Source organism: Motacilla alba, chromosome 3 (assembly GCF_015832195.1).
Source record: "Motacilla alba alba isolate MOTALB_02 chromosome 3, Motacilla_alba_V1.0_pri, whole genome shotgun sequence".
Classification (NCBI taxonomy): Eukaryota; Metazoa; Chordata; class Aves; order Passeriformes; family Motacillidae; genus Motacilla; species Motacilla alba.
In genome coordinates this window covers 462,201-477,031 of record NC_052018.1, presented here as the reverse complement: position 1 = coordinate 477,031, position 14,831 = coordinate 462,201, and the positions used below count along the sequence as shown (strand labels likewise).

The 14,831-nt window shown below is 50.1% G+C and overlaps 1 protein-coding gene across 5 annotated transcripts in view; it reads left to right on the top strand.

Annotated features, from left to right (window-relative positions):
• Window positions 1-14,831, top strand: part of DTNB (dystrobrevin beta) — a 159,130-nt gene that overhangs the window by 76,213 nt on the left and 68,086 nt on the right. For all 5 annotated transcript variants that reach the window (XM_038132084.1, XM_038132085.1, XM_038132083.1 and 2 more), the window contains 3 exons: window positions 3,861-3,948; window positions 8,423-8,508; window positions 13,219-13,332. In XM_038132084.1, coding sequence (XP_037988012.1) covers window positions 3,861-3,948; window positions 8,423-8,508; window positions 13,219-13,332 — 288 coding nt within the window. The remainder of the gene's footprint in view (window positions 1-3,860; window positions 3,949-8,422; window positions 8,509-13,218; window positions 13,333-14,831) is intronic.

Genomic DNA, 14,831 nt, shown 5'->3' with positions numbered 1-14,831 from the left:
ATATAGAACATTTACAGAATATAGAATATTTACAGAATATCTACAGAATATAGAACATTTACAGATTATAGAACATTTACAGATTATAGAACATTTACAGAATACAGAATATTTACAGGATATAGAACATTTACAGAATACAGAATATCTACCGAATATAGAGTATAGAACATTTACAGAATATAGAATATTTACAGAATATAGAATATTTACAGAATGTAAAATATTTACAGAACATTTATAGAATACAGAACATTTACAGAATATAGAATATTATTTACAGAATACAGAACATTTACGGAATACAGGACATTTACAGAATATAGAATATCTGCAGAATATAGAGCATTTACAGAATATAGAACATTTACAGAATATCTACAGAATACTGAACATTTACAGAATATAGAACATTTACATAATATAGAATATTATTTACAGAATATAGAATATAGACTATATACAGAATATAGAACATTTACAGAATATAGAATATTTACAGAATATCTACAGAATATAGAACATTACAGGATATAGAATATCTACAGAATACGGAACATTTACAGAATATAGAATATTATTTACAGAATACAGAACATTTACAGAATATAGAATATTTACAGAATACAGAACATTTACAGGATATAGACTATCTACAGAATATAGAACATTACAGGATATAGAATATCTACAGAATACAGAACATTTACAGAATATAGAATATTATTTACAGAATACAGAACATTTACAGAATATAGAATATTTACAGAATACAGAACATTTACAGGATATAGACTATCTACAGAATATAGAACATTACAGGATATAGAATATCTACAGAATACAGAACATTTACAGAATACTGAACATTTACAGAATATCTCAGAATACAGAACATTTACAGAATATAGAACATTTACAGAATATTGAACATTTACAGAATATCTCACACAGAACATTTACAGAATATAGAATACAGAACATTTACAGAACCCCAGAATATCTCACACAGAACATTTACAGAACCCCAGAATATGTAAAATTTACAGAATATTGAACAAGGAAAATTTCCAGAATCCCAGAATATCTCACACACAACATTTCCAGAATCCCAGAATACCATACAGGATATTTACAGAATATAAAACACAGACTATTTACAGAATCCCAGAATTCAGAACATTTACAGAATATAGAATTTTTACAGAATATAGATCATTTACAAAATCCCAGAATGCAGAATATTTACAGAATCTAGAGTACAGAATATTTCCAGAATTCCAGAATGCAGAACATTTCCAGAATCCCAGAAAATATAATATTTGCAGAATTCCAGAATATGGAATATTTACAGACTCACAGAATACAGAATATTTACAGAATCCCAGGATATCTCATACAGAACATTTACAGAATCCCAGAATATAGAATATTTCCAGAATATAGAATACAGAATATTTCAGAATATAGAACACAGAATATTTCAGAATATAGAATACAGAATATTTCAGAATACAGAATATAGAATATTTCAGAATATAGAACACAGAATATTTCAGAATATAGAATACAGAATATTTCAGAATACAGAATATAGAATATTTCCAGAATATGGAACACAGAATATTTCAGAATATAGAATACAGAATATTTCCAGAATATGGAATACAGAATATTTCCAGAATATAGAAAACAGAATATTTTCCAGGATATAGAATACAGAATATTTTCAGAATATATAACACAGAATATTTCAGAATATAGAATATAGAATATTTCCAGAACATAGAATACAGAATATTTCAGAATATAGAATACAGAATATCTCCAGAATATAGAACATAGAACCTTTCCAGAACCCCAAAATATAGAATATTTATTTCCAGAATCCCAGAATGCAGACCATTCCAGAATATCTCACCCAGGACATTTCCAGACCCTCTGCCTGTCCCAAACCCCGTTCCTGCTCTGAACAGTCCAAATCCTCTGTCTGGGGCTGATCTTTGGGGCATTTCTGTCCCTGTGTCAGTGACAGGATTTCTGATTGTTCTGTCCCTGTGTCAGTGACAGGATTCCTGATTGTTCTGTTCCTGTGTCAGTGACAGGATTTCTGATTGTTCTGTCCCTGTGTCAGTGACAGGATTTCTGATTGTTCTGTTCCCTGCTGTGTCAATGACAGGATTTCTGACTGTTCTGTTCCCTGTCTCAGTGACAGGATTTCTGATTGTTCTGTTCCTGTGTCAGTGACAGGATTCCTGATTGTTCTGTCCCTGTGTCAGTGACAGGATTTCTGATTGTGCTGTCCCTGTGTCAGTGACAGGATTTCTGATTGTGCTGTCCCTGTGTCAGTGACAGGATTCCTGATTGTTCTGTTCCCTGCTGTGTCAATGACAGGATTTCTGACTGTTCTGTTCCCTGTCTCAGTGACAGGATTTCTGATTGTTCTGTCCCTGTGTCAGTGACAGGATTTCTGATTGTGCTGTCCCTGTGTCAGTGACAGGATTTCTGATTGTGCTGTCCCTGTCTCAGTGACAGGATTTCTGATTGTTCTGTCCCTGTCTCAGTGACAGGATTTCTGATTGTGCTGTCCCTGTGTCAGTGACAGGATTTATGATTGTTCTGTTCCCTGCTGTGTCAGTGACAGGATTCCTGATTGTTCTGTCCCCGTGTCAGTGACAGGATTTCTGATTGTGCTGTCCCTGTCTCAGTGACAGGATTTCTGACTGTTCTGTCCCTGTGTCAGTGACAGGATTCCTGATTGTTCTGTCCCTGCTGTGTCAATGACAGGATTCCTGATTGTTCTGTTCCCTGCATGTGGGGTTTCCGTGGGGTTTCTGTAGGATTTCTGAGGATTTCTGTGGGGTTTCTGTGGGATGGTTTCTGTGTGGGTCTTGTGGGATTTCCATAGGATTTCTGTGGCATGATTTCTATGGAATTTCTGTGCTGGCTCTGGTCAGGTTTAACAGTGCCCTGGGCTGGCTCTGGGTTGGTTTAACAGTGCCCTGGGCTGGCTCTGGTCAGGTTTAACAGTGCCCTGGGCTGGCTCTGGTCAGGTTTAACAGTGCCCTGGGCTGGCTCTGGTCAGGTTTAACAGTTCCCTGGGCTGGCTCTGGTCAGGTTTAACAGTGCCCTGGGCTGGCTCTGGGTTGGTTTGGCAGTTCCCTGGTCTGGCTCTGGTCAGGTTTAACAGTGCCCTGGGCTGGCTCTGGTCAGGTTTAACAGTTCCCTGGTCTGGCTCTGGTCAGGTTTAACAGTGCCCTGCGCTGGCTCTGGTCAGGTTTAACAGTGCCCTGGGCTGGCTCTGGGTTGGTTTAACAGTGCCCTGGGCTGGCTCTGGTCAGGTTTAACAGTGCCCTGGGCTGGCTCTGGTCAGGTTTAACAGTGCCCTGGGCTGGCTCTGGTCAGGTTTAACAGTTCCCTGGGCTGGCTCTGGTCAGGTTTAACAGTGCCCTGGGCTGGCTCTGGGTTGGTTTGGCAGTTCCCTGGTCTGGCTCTGGTCAGGTTTAACAGTGCCCTGGGCTGGCTCTGGTCAGGTTTAACAGTTCCCTGGTCTGGCTCTGGTCAGGTTTAACAGTGCCCTGCGCTGGCTCTGGTCAGGTTTAACAGTGCCCTGGGCTGGCTCTGGGTTGGTTTAACAGTGCCCTGGGCTGGCTCTGGTCAGGTTTAACAGTGCCCTGGGCTGGCTCTGGGTTGGTTTAACAGTGCCCTGGGCTGGCTCTGGTCAGGTTTAACAGTGCCCTGGGCTGGCTCTGGTCAGGTTTAACAGTGCCCTGGGCTGGCTCTGGTCAGGTTTAACAGTGCCCTGGTCTGGCTCTGGTCAGGTTTAACAGTGCCCTGACCCACCCCGTGCTGTTTTGCAGTGCCCTGGACAGCCCTGGCCGGCTGGACGAGGAGCACCGCCTCATCGCCCGCTACGCCGCGCGCTTGGCCGCCGAGGCCGGCAATGCTGTGAGTGACCTGTCCTGCCACGGGGGCCTGGGGGGGACACTGGGGGGCTCAGGGACACCCCGAGGGTCTGGGGGACACCACGATGGGGGTTGGCTCCCAAACCTGCCCCAAATCCCCAGTTTCTGCGTGCGCTGCTGGGAATGAGGTCAGTGCGGTGGCGGAGCGGGGAGATGGGAGCTGCTCGGGCTGCAGAGGGATAAAATGAGGAAAACAAATCCTGGCCGAGTGCTGGGGGTTGGATTTGTTCCACAGGGAAGCAGCCTGGCAGAGGGAAGGGTGGGTTTGTGTTTGCAGTGCTTGTAGGGGGGCATAAAGGAAACACAACCACGTTTCCAGTCGGGAAAAATCAAGGCTGCTCTGACAGAAAATAGCTCCAGGAGCACAGCCAGGCTTTGCTGCCATTGCAGGGAATGTTTGCAGCCTTGCTGGGTGGTAGATCCCTGGCTTGGCTGGTCTGCAGGACCATCTCCCACGTGCCTGAGTTTCCCTCGGGGCACAGGGACGTGGGCAGATCTCTGTGTGAAACCCTGCGGGCTGACTCTGCTGCTGGGACATTGGAATCTGTCACTGCCCCCTCCCTCTGCCCAGGGTGGCGCCTCCAGAGTCACTCCACTCACCAGGAAGGTGGAAATATTAAATAATGAAATATTTAGTGTTTAATTAAACATTAAACACAGCGCCAGGCTTCAGGTTGAGGTGGAAAAGGAGGAAATTTCCACACAGCCCTGTAAAACCCAAGCTTCAGACAGTGAGTGCTGAGTCACTGTCACGCTGGAAGGTGCTGGGAGAGCTCTTAGTCATGGCCTGACTTCTTCTGGTACAAAGTGTTGTGAAAGCTGGATTGGTTCTGCAGGGACCCGGCTGTTAAAAACCCATAAATCACCTCAAACTCTTGGGTGGCCACGGCAGTGTCAGGAAAATCAACCCACAAGCACCAGAGGTTGTGTCCAAAAAGGAGACAGAGGAGTCCTTTGGCTTCATTCAATAAAGGCAGAGGCCACGGGGCATTCCCCTGGGGTCTCTCCAGGTTTTGGAGGACGCAGCCTCCTTTTTATCCCAATTTCCCAGCTGCATTTCCCTTCTCTCTTTCCCCATTTCTGAGAGGTTCAGGCTTCCCAAAACACCTGACACCAGAGATTTTCCCTCTTATGTACAGCCCTCCCTTTTAATTTTTAATTCTTATGGAATTTAGGGGGTTTAATTCTGATGGAATTTAGGGGTTTTAATTCTGAGGGAATTTAGGGGTTTTAATCCTGATGGAATTTAGGGGTTTTAATTCTGATGGAATTTAGGGCTTTTCTCATCGTCTCTTTCCTCTTTCAATGTCCAGTTTCATTTATCAGCAAACCCAAAGTTTATTTGCAAAGGCAAATCTCTTTTCCCATTCACCAGTCAGTGGGATCCTCCCCACTGTTCATCTCCCAGTGCTGGTTCCACCCACCAGCAGCCCCACAGCTGGTTTGGAAAGACAAATCCAGAATTCCTCTCAGCAGGGCCAGACCTGGAGCTGTTCTTTGGGCATCCAGGAGCACCTGGAGTTTGCTGAGGCTGCTCAAGGCCTGAGGGAAATCCCTGCTCTTCTTCCCAGCCCCATCCCAGGCTGATGCTGGAGCAGTGCCAGGGGCTGCTGGGGCACAGGAGGAAGGGAAGGGGACACTGGGGGGTCAGTGAGCTGTCAGGGCGATCCCAAGGTTGTGTTAGAAAGTTCTTTTTCCAACCCGGCTGTCCAAGAAGGAGTCAGAGGTCTTTGGCTGCAGTTCTCAGGGTTGTTTATTAATTGTTATCTAGAACACTTTCTGTCTGGCCTGCCGAGATCTGTCCAGCAGGTCAGCCCGAGGCACATTGCCCTCCCACGGGGCTGGTGGGGACAATGTGCCACATCCATGGGGACAGTGTGCCACATCCATGGGGACAATGTGCCATGACTGTAGGGACAATGTGCCCTGTCCATGGGGACAATGTGCCATGACTGTGGGGATGATGTGCCAGCCAGTTCATGGGGACAGAGTGCCACATCTGTGGGGACAGAGTGCCACATCTGTGGGGACAGTGTGCCACATCTGTGGGGACAATGTGCCATGACTGTTGGGACAGTGTGCCATGCTCATGGGGACAGTGTGCCACCTCCATAGGGACAGTGTGCCATGACTGTTGGGACAGTGTGCCATGCTTATGGGGACAATGTGCCACATCCATGGGGACAGTGTGCCACATCTGTGGGGACAGTGTGCCACCTCCATGGGGACAGTGTGCCAGTTCATGGGGACAGTGTGCCACATCCGTGGGGACAGTGTGCCACATCCATAGGGACAGTGTGCCACATCCATGGAGACAATGTGCCATGACTTTGGAGAGGTGTTTTCTGTGCACTCAGAGCTGGTGGCTGCAGTTTCCACTGGCACAGGGTGCCCACCCTGGATCCCTGGCGGTGCCCGAGGCCGGGATGGACACTGGGACACCCTGGGACAGTGGGAGCGTCCCTGCCATGGCAGGGGTGGCACTGGGGGGGCTCTGAGCTCCCTTCCCACCCCACCCAGCTGGCATCCTGTGATCCCAAGGTGCTGCTGCCTGGGATGGCTCCGGGCTGGGCTTCTGATTCTCAGCACCAAACCCTGCGGGGTGCAGATCTGGGGGGTTCAAGGGGAAAACTGAGCTCTGGGGACATCCTGGAGCCACCTGCAGGGCCTGAAGGGGCTCCAGGAGAGCTGGGAGGGACTGGGGACAAGGCCTGGAGGGACGGGAGCCAGGGAATGGCTCCCAGTGCCAGAGGGCAGGGCTGGATGGGATCTTGGGAATGAGGAATTGTGCCCTGGCAGGGTGGGCAGGCCCTGGCACAGCTGGGGCTGCCCCTGGATCCCTGGCAGTGCCCAAGGCCAGGCTGGGCACTGGGACACCCTGGGACAGTGGCAGTGTCCCTGCCATGGCAGGGAGGCTGGGATGAAGGCTGAGGTGACCCTCAGGGTTCCAGCAGAACTTCTGAGGAAAGCAAGGGCTGGCTCTGTGCCCAGGAGGAGCCAGGGCTGCTCTGGGGCTGGGCTTTGTGTCCTGAAGGGCTTCAAAAACCACAGCAGGGTGGAAATGCTGCGGTGCAGGGCGAGCTGGGAGCTCAGCCCTGGGACCCGGTGACACCAGGGCACCCTGGGGTGTCCCAGGGCTGTCACCCCAGGGTGGGAGCTGTGGGGCTGGCTGCAAGCCTGCACGCTGGGAGGGACTGCTGGGACTGGTGTCATTGTGTGTGACTGTGTGATTTCTGTGTTTTCTATGATTTCTGTGATTGGTGTGATTGTGTGATTTGTGTTTTCTGTGATTTGTGTGATTTCTGTAGTGTCCATGTTTTCTCTCATTTGTGTGATTTCTGTCATTTCTGTGATTGTGTCATTGGTGTGATTTCTGTGTTTTGTGTGTTTTCTATGATTTATGTCATTGGTGTGATTTCTCTGATTGGTGTGATTGTGTGATTTGTGTTTTCTGTGATTTGTGTGATTGCTGTAGTGTCTGTGTTTTCTATCATTTGTGTGATTTGTGTAATTTCTGTGAATGTGTCATTGGTGTGATTTCTGTGTTTTGTGTGTTTTCTATGATTTCTGTGATTGGTGTGATTGTGTGATTTGTGTTTTCTGTGATTTGTGTGTCTGTGTTTTCTCTCATTTGTGTGATTTGTGTAATTTCTGTGATTGTGTCATTGGTGTGATTTCTGTGTTTTGTGTGTTTTCTATGATTTCTGTCATTGGTGTGATTTCTCTGATTGGTGTGATTGTGTGATTTGTGCATTCTCTGTGATTTCTGTGATTATGTGATTTGTGTGATTTGTGATTCCTGTGATTCCTGTGCCTGTATTCTCTGTGATTTCTGTGATTTCTGTGATTGTGTGATTTGTGTGATTTCTGTTTTCTGTGATTTGTGTGATTTCTGTGATTTCTGTAATTTCTCTGTTTTGTGAGATTCCTGTGACTCCTGTGATTTCTGTGTTTTCTGGTTTTTTGTGTGATTTCTGTGATTCCTGTGATTGTGTGATTTCTGTGCCTGTATTCTCTGGGATTTCTGTGTTTTCTGTTTAGTGTGCTTGTGTGATATCTGTGACTGTATTCTCCATAGTTTCTGTGATTTCTGTGATTGTGTGATCTCTGTGATTTCTGTGTTTTCTGTGAATGGTGTGATTTCCGTAATTCTGTGATTTCTGAGATTCCTGTGATTCCTGTGCCTGTATTCTCTGTGAATTCTATGATTTCTGAGATTACTGTGATTTCTGAGTCTGTATTCTCCGTGATTTGCATGATTTCCATGATTTCTGAGATTCCTGTGATTTCTGTGATTTCTGAGTCTGTATTCTCCGTGATTTCCATGATTTCTGTGCCTGTATTCTCAGTGATTTCCATGATTTCTGTAATTTATGAGATTCCTGTGATTCCTGCGCCTGTATTCTCCGTGATTTCCATGATTTCTGAGATTCCTGTGATTCCTGCTCTCTCCCCAGCCCCGTCCTCCTGCAGACCTGGCGTTCAGCTTCGATGCCAACAAGCAGCAGAGGCAGCTGATAGCAGAGCTGGAGAACAAGAACAGGTACGGCCTCAGCAGGGAGCAGCCCTGCCTCTCCTCCCGCTCACATCCCCCTCACTGCTTCTCCCGGGGTGTCGCTGCCTCATTAACTCATCAGTTACTCATTAACATTAGTCAATTAGCCGTGGGGAGGGGCTGCCCTGCCCCTGCTCCCCACTGGGGGGGTTGATCTTCTCTAATCTGCTTAAAATCTTCTTCTCCAACACTGAGCGCATCCAGCAAACCTCTGAGCTGGGATCTGATCCCAAAACCCCCCAAATCCCCCAAATCCCCCAGTCCTGGGCTGATCCCCCAGCAGGAAAGGGGGGTCCTGCCCCTGTGCCCCTGTGCCCAGGTGAGAGCTCACCTGCAGAGCTGCCCCAGCCTGGGCATTCCAACAGCACAAGGACCTGGAGCTGCTCCAGGGCTGGAGCCAGGCTGGCAGAGCTGGGGGTGCTCACCTGGAGAGGAGAAGGATCCAGGCAGAGCTCAGAGCCCCTGGCAGGGCCTGAAGGGGCTCCAGGAGAGCTGCAGAGGGACTGGGGACAAGGCCTGCAGGGACAGGAGCCAGGGAATGGCTCCCAGTGCCAGAGGGCAGGGCTGGATGGGATCTTGGGAATGAGGAATTGTGCCCTGGCAGGGTGGGCAGGCCCTGGCACAGCTGGGGCTGCCCCTGGATCCCTGGCAGTGCCCAAGGCCAGGCTGGACATTGGGGCTGGGAGCAGCCTGGGACAGTGGGAGGTGTCAGGGGGCACTGGATGGACTTTGAGGTCCCTTTCTAAGCCAGCCAGAGGATTTTTGTTGCTCCAGAGGGTCACCTGTGGAGCCCCCCAGGCTCTCCTGGTGCCCGTGGTGCCCCTGTGCCCAGCCCTGTCCCCAGGGACCCTCAGCAGAGGGAACAGGCTGCTCCAGGGCCCTTTGGAGCAGCTCCTGGAGAGCAGGAGCAGCTCACTCCTGGCACTGCTGCAGCCTCAGTGCCCTCGCAGGAACCCTGGCAGGAATTTGGGGTGGTTCCTGGAGATCCTGGCTCAGGGAGCTCTCACGCAGTGCTGTGGAGGCCCTGCCAGCAGAGCAGCTCAGCAGCTTTGCAGCAAGGAGAGCTGGAGGTGACTGTCTGCTCTTGGAAGTGTTCCATCCCTGCTGCAGGGAGCCCTTGGCCATCCTGCCCCTGCCTGGCCCTGTCCCCTTGAAGGGTTTGGGGCTGCTCCCCTGGGCTGCTCCTGCTGCCCTGCTGGGGAAGGGCACTGGGGTGTGCCAGAGCTGCCCCAGAGCCTTCCTGCAGCCCCCGAGGGCTGGAACTGGAGCCTCTGTCCTCCTGGAGACCTCCCTGAGCCTCTTCTGTGGCAGGGGCTGGAGAGCATTGCCAGGAGGGATTCCATCCTTGGGACGTAAAGAATGTTCCAGGTCCTGCAGGGCTGTACCCACATCTCTGTCCCTGCTGTGCCCACATCCCTGTGCTGGCTGGAGCTCTGTTCACATCCCTGTCCTGGGGCTGTGCCCACATCCCTGTCCATGCCAGGCTGTGCCCACATCCCTGTCCTGGGGCTGTGCCCACATCCCTGTCTATGCCAGGCTGTGCCCACATCCCTGTGCTGGCTGTGCTCACATCCCAGTCCTGACTGTGCCCACATCCCTGTGCTGGCTGTGCTCACATCCCAGTCCTGACTGTGCCCACATCCCTGTGCTGTTTGTGCCCCCATCCCTGTCCTGGGGCTGTGCCCTCATCCCTGTGCTGGCTCTGCTCACATCCCTGTCCTGGCTGTGCTCACATCCGTGTCCTCCCTGGGGCTGTGCCCACATCCCTGTCCCGGGGCTGTGCCCACATCCCTGTCCTGGCTGTGCCCACATCCCTGTCCCGGGGCTGTGTTCACATCCCTGTCCCTGCTGTGCCCCCATCCCTGTCCCGGGGCTGTGCCCACATCCCTGTCCCGGGGCTGTGTTCACATCCCTGTCCCGGGGCTGTGCCCACATCCCTGTCCTGGGGCTGTGTTCACATCCCTGTCCCTGCTGTGCCCCCATCCCTGTCCTGTTTGTGCCCACATCCCTGTCCCGGGGCTGTGCCCACATCCCTGTCCCGGGGCTGTGCCCACATCCCTGTCCCGGGGCTGTGCTCACATCCCTGTCCTGGGGTTGTGTTCACATCCCTGTCCCTGCTGTGCCCCCATCCCTGTCCTGTTTGTGCCCCCATCCCTGTCCCTCCTGTGCTCACATCCCTGTCCAGGCTGTGCCCACATCCCTGTCCTGCCTGGGGCTCTGCTCACATCCCTGTGCTGGCTCTGCTCACATCCCTGTCCCTGCTGTGCCCCCATCCCTGTCCAGGCTGTGCCCTCATCCCTGTCCCTCCTGTGCTCACATCCCTGTCCAGGCTGTGCCCACATCCCTGTCCTGCCTGGGGCTCTGCTCACATCCCTGTCCTCTACATGCAGCAGCCTGTTGCATGTTCACACACCTCATCCGTGATGCATCAATTCCATTCAAACAGAGGATTCTGTCTGCTCAGCGTCAGCTTCTTCCTCTGAATCCTGACGGTGGAGGCAGGAAGAAGTTTGTTTCTTCTGATAAGGGAGCCATAAATTATTTTTCTTTGGAAGATTTAGGTGTCCTGTGGCTGCTGTTTGGTGCGAGTGCCTCATTCTTCTCTTTAAAAAATATCCCACATACATAGATTCTGTTTTAACATTATGTTATAACCTAAAACTATGTTTGAGAAAATTGACACAGCATAACTTTCTAACCTAACACATACAATTTTAATATTTGAGAAAAGCCAATCATAACACACATTTTTCACAGTGGTCCCACCACACTGAGCCTGTCCTTTCCCCCCTGTGCCAGGGAGATCCTGCAGGAGATCCAGTGACTGTGGCTGGAGCACGAGCAGGCCCATTGCACTGAGCTTAATTAGCACCAGCAATAAAAACCGTGTCTTTATAACGAAGTAGCTTTAACACCACACACAGAAATCCACGTGAACATTTGTGAAAAGCAGGATTTGATGTGTATCTGTGACTGAGCACGAGCAGGCCTCGCAGCCCACACCTGAGAGTACCGGCCATTGCACTGAGCTTAATTAGCACCAGCAAGAAAAACTGCATCGTTATAGTAAAGAGGCTTTAACAGCACCCACAAATCCATGTGAACATTTGTGAAAAGCCAATATTTGATGTGCGTGTCTAACAAAGAGCCTGTGCTTCCCCCCTGTACCAGGGAGATCCTGCAGGAGATCCAGCGGCTGCGACTGGAGCACGAGCAGGCCCATTTCACTGAGCTTAATTAGCACCAGCAATAAAAACTGTGTCTTTATAGCAAAGAGGCTTTAACAGCACCCACAATTCCATATGAACATTTGTGAAAAGCCAATATTTGATGTGTATGTCTAACACTGGCCTTGTCCTCTCCCCCTGTGCTGCAGGGAGATCCTGCAGGAGATCCAGTGACTGTGGCTGGAGCACGAGCAGGCCCATTGCACTGAGCTTAATTAGCACCAGCAAGAAAAACTGCATCTTTATAATGAAGTAGCTTTAACAGCACCCACAAATCCATGTGAACATTTGTGAAAAGCAGGATTTGATGTGTATCTGTGACTGAGCACGAGCAGGCCTCGCAGCGCACACCTAGGAGTACCGGCCATTGCACTGAGCTTAATTAGCACCAGCAATAAAAACCGTATCTTTGTAATGAAGTAGCTTTAACAGCACACACAGAAATCCATGTGAACACTTGTGAAAAGCCAGGATTTGATGTGTGTGTCTAACCCTGGCCCTGTCCTCTCCCCCGTGCCAGGGAGATCCTGCAGGAGATCCAGCGGCTGCGGCTGGAGCACGAGCAGGCCCATTTCACTGAGCTTAATTAGCACCAGCAGTAAAAACTATATCTTTATAACGAAGTAGCTTTACCAGCACACACAAATCCATGTGAACATTTGTGAAAAGCCAGGATTTGATGTGTATCTGTGACTGAGCACGAGCAGGCCTCGCAGCGCACACCCGAGAGTACCGGCCATTGCACTGAGCTTAATTAGCACCAGCAAGAAAAACTGCATCTTTATAACGAAGTAGCTTTAACACCACACACAGAAATCCACGTGAACATTTGTGAAAAGCAGGATTTGATGTGTGTGTCTAACCCTGGCCCTGTCCTCTCCCCCTGTGCTACAGGGAGATCCTGCAGGAGATCCAGCGGCTGCGGCTGGAGCACGAGCAGGCCCATTTCACTGAGCTTAATTAGCACCAGCAGTAAAAACCATGTCTTTATAACGAAGTAGCTTTAATACCACACACAGAAATCCATGTGAACATTTGTGAAAAGCCAGGATTTGATGTGTATCTCTGACTGAGCACGAGCAGGCCTCGCAGCGCACACCTAGGAGTACCGGCCATTTCACTGAGCTTAATTAGCACCAGCAATAAAAACTGTGTCTTTATAACGAAGTAGCTTTAACAGCACCCACAAATCCATGTGAACATTTGTGAAAAAACAGTGTTTTAATGTGTGTGTCTAAAAATGAGCCTGTCCTCTCTCCCGTGCCAGGGAGATCCTGCAGGAGATCCAGCGGCTGCGGCTGGAGCACGAGCAGGCCCATTGCACTGAGCTTAATTAGCACCAGCAATAAAAACCGTGTCTTTATAACGAAGTAGCTTTAACACCACACACAGAAATCCATGTGAACATTTGTGAAAAGCCAATATTTGATGTGTATGTCTAACCCTGGCCCTGTCCTCTCCCCCGTGCCAGGGAGATCCTGCAGGAGATCCAGCGGCTGCGGCTGGAGCACGAGCAGGCCTCGCAGCCCACGCCCGAGAAGGCGCAGCAGAACCCCACGCTGCTGGCCGAGCTGCGCCTGCTGCGGTAACGGCACCCGGGAGAACGGGAGAACGGGATGGGTACCGGGAGAACGGGATAATGGGATACTGGGATAACGGGATAGCAGGATAGCGGGATAACGGGATACTGGGATAACGGGATGATGGGGTACGGGGAATGGATACCGGGATAACGGGGTACGGGGATGGATACCGGGAGAACGGGATAATGGGATACCGGGATAATGGGATAGCAGGATAGTGGGATAACAGGATACTGGGATAACGGGATGATGGGGTACGGGGAATGGATACCGGGATAACGGGGTACGGGGATGGATACCGGGAGAACGGGATAATGGGATACTGGGATAACGGGATAGCAGGATAGCGGGATAACGGGATACTGGGATAACGGGATGATGGGGTACGGGGAATGGATACCGGGATAACGGGGTACGGGGATGGATACCGGGAGAACGGGATAATGGGATACCGGGATAATGGGATAGCAGGATAGTGGGATAACAGGATAGTGGGATAACGGGATGATGGGGTACCGGGATGGATACTGGGATAACGGGATAATGGGATACGGGGTGACGGGATAGCAGGATAACGGGATACTGGGATAACGGGATGATGGGGTATGGGGATGGATACCGGGATAATGGGGTACCGGGGTGGATACTGGGATAACGGGTAGCGGGATAGTGGGATAACGGGATATTGGGATAGTGGGATGATGGGGTACGGGGATGGATACTGGGATAACGGGGTACCGGGATGGATACTGGGATAACGGGATAATGGGATACGGGGTAACGGGATACGGGGTAATGGGATAGCAGGATAGCGGGATAACAGGATACTGGGATAACGGGATGATGGGATACGGGGATGAATATCGGGATAACGGGGTAACAGGATAACGGGATACGGGGATGGATACCGGGATAACAGGATAACGGGATACCAGGATAACAGGACACCGGGATAACAGGATAACGGGATACCAGGATATGGGGATAACGGGATACGGGGATAACAGGATACTGGGATGGGCTGCCAGGATGGGATACCGGGATAACAGGATAATGGGACAACAGGATACTGGGATAATGGGATAACGGGATACAGGGATAACGGGACAACAGGATACTGGGATAACGGGATACCGGGATATGGGGATAACTGCATACGGGGATGACAGGATAATGGGATAATGGGTTAACAGGATAGCAGGATACAGGGATAATGGGATACTGGGATACGGGGATACCGGAATACCGGAATACCGGGACACTGTGGCTGCCAGGATACCGGGACACCGGGATAACAGGATAACGGGATACTGGGGTACCGGGATACTGGGATGGGCTGCTGGGATGGATACCAGGATACTGGGACACCACGGCTGCCGGGACACCGGGATAACAGGATACTGGGATAACGGGATACTGGGATGGGCTGCCGGGGCTGGGCTACCGGGATACTGGGATACTGAGATAATGGGATACTGGGATAACAGGATGGGCTGCCAGG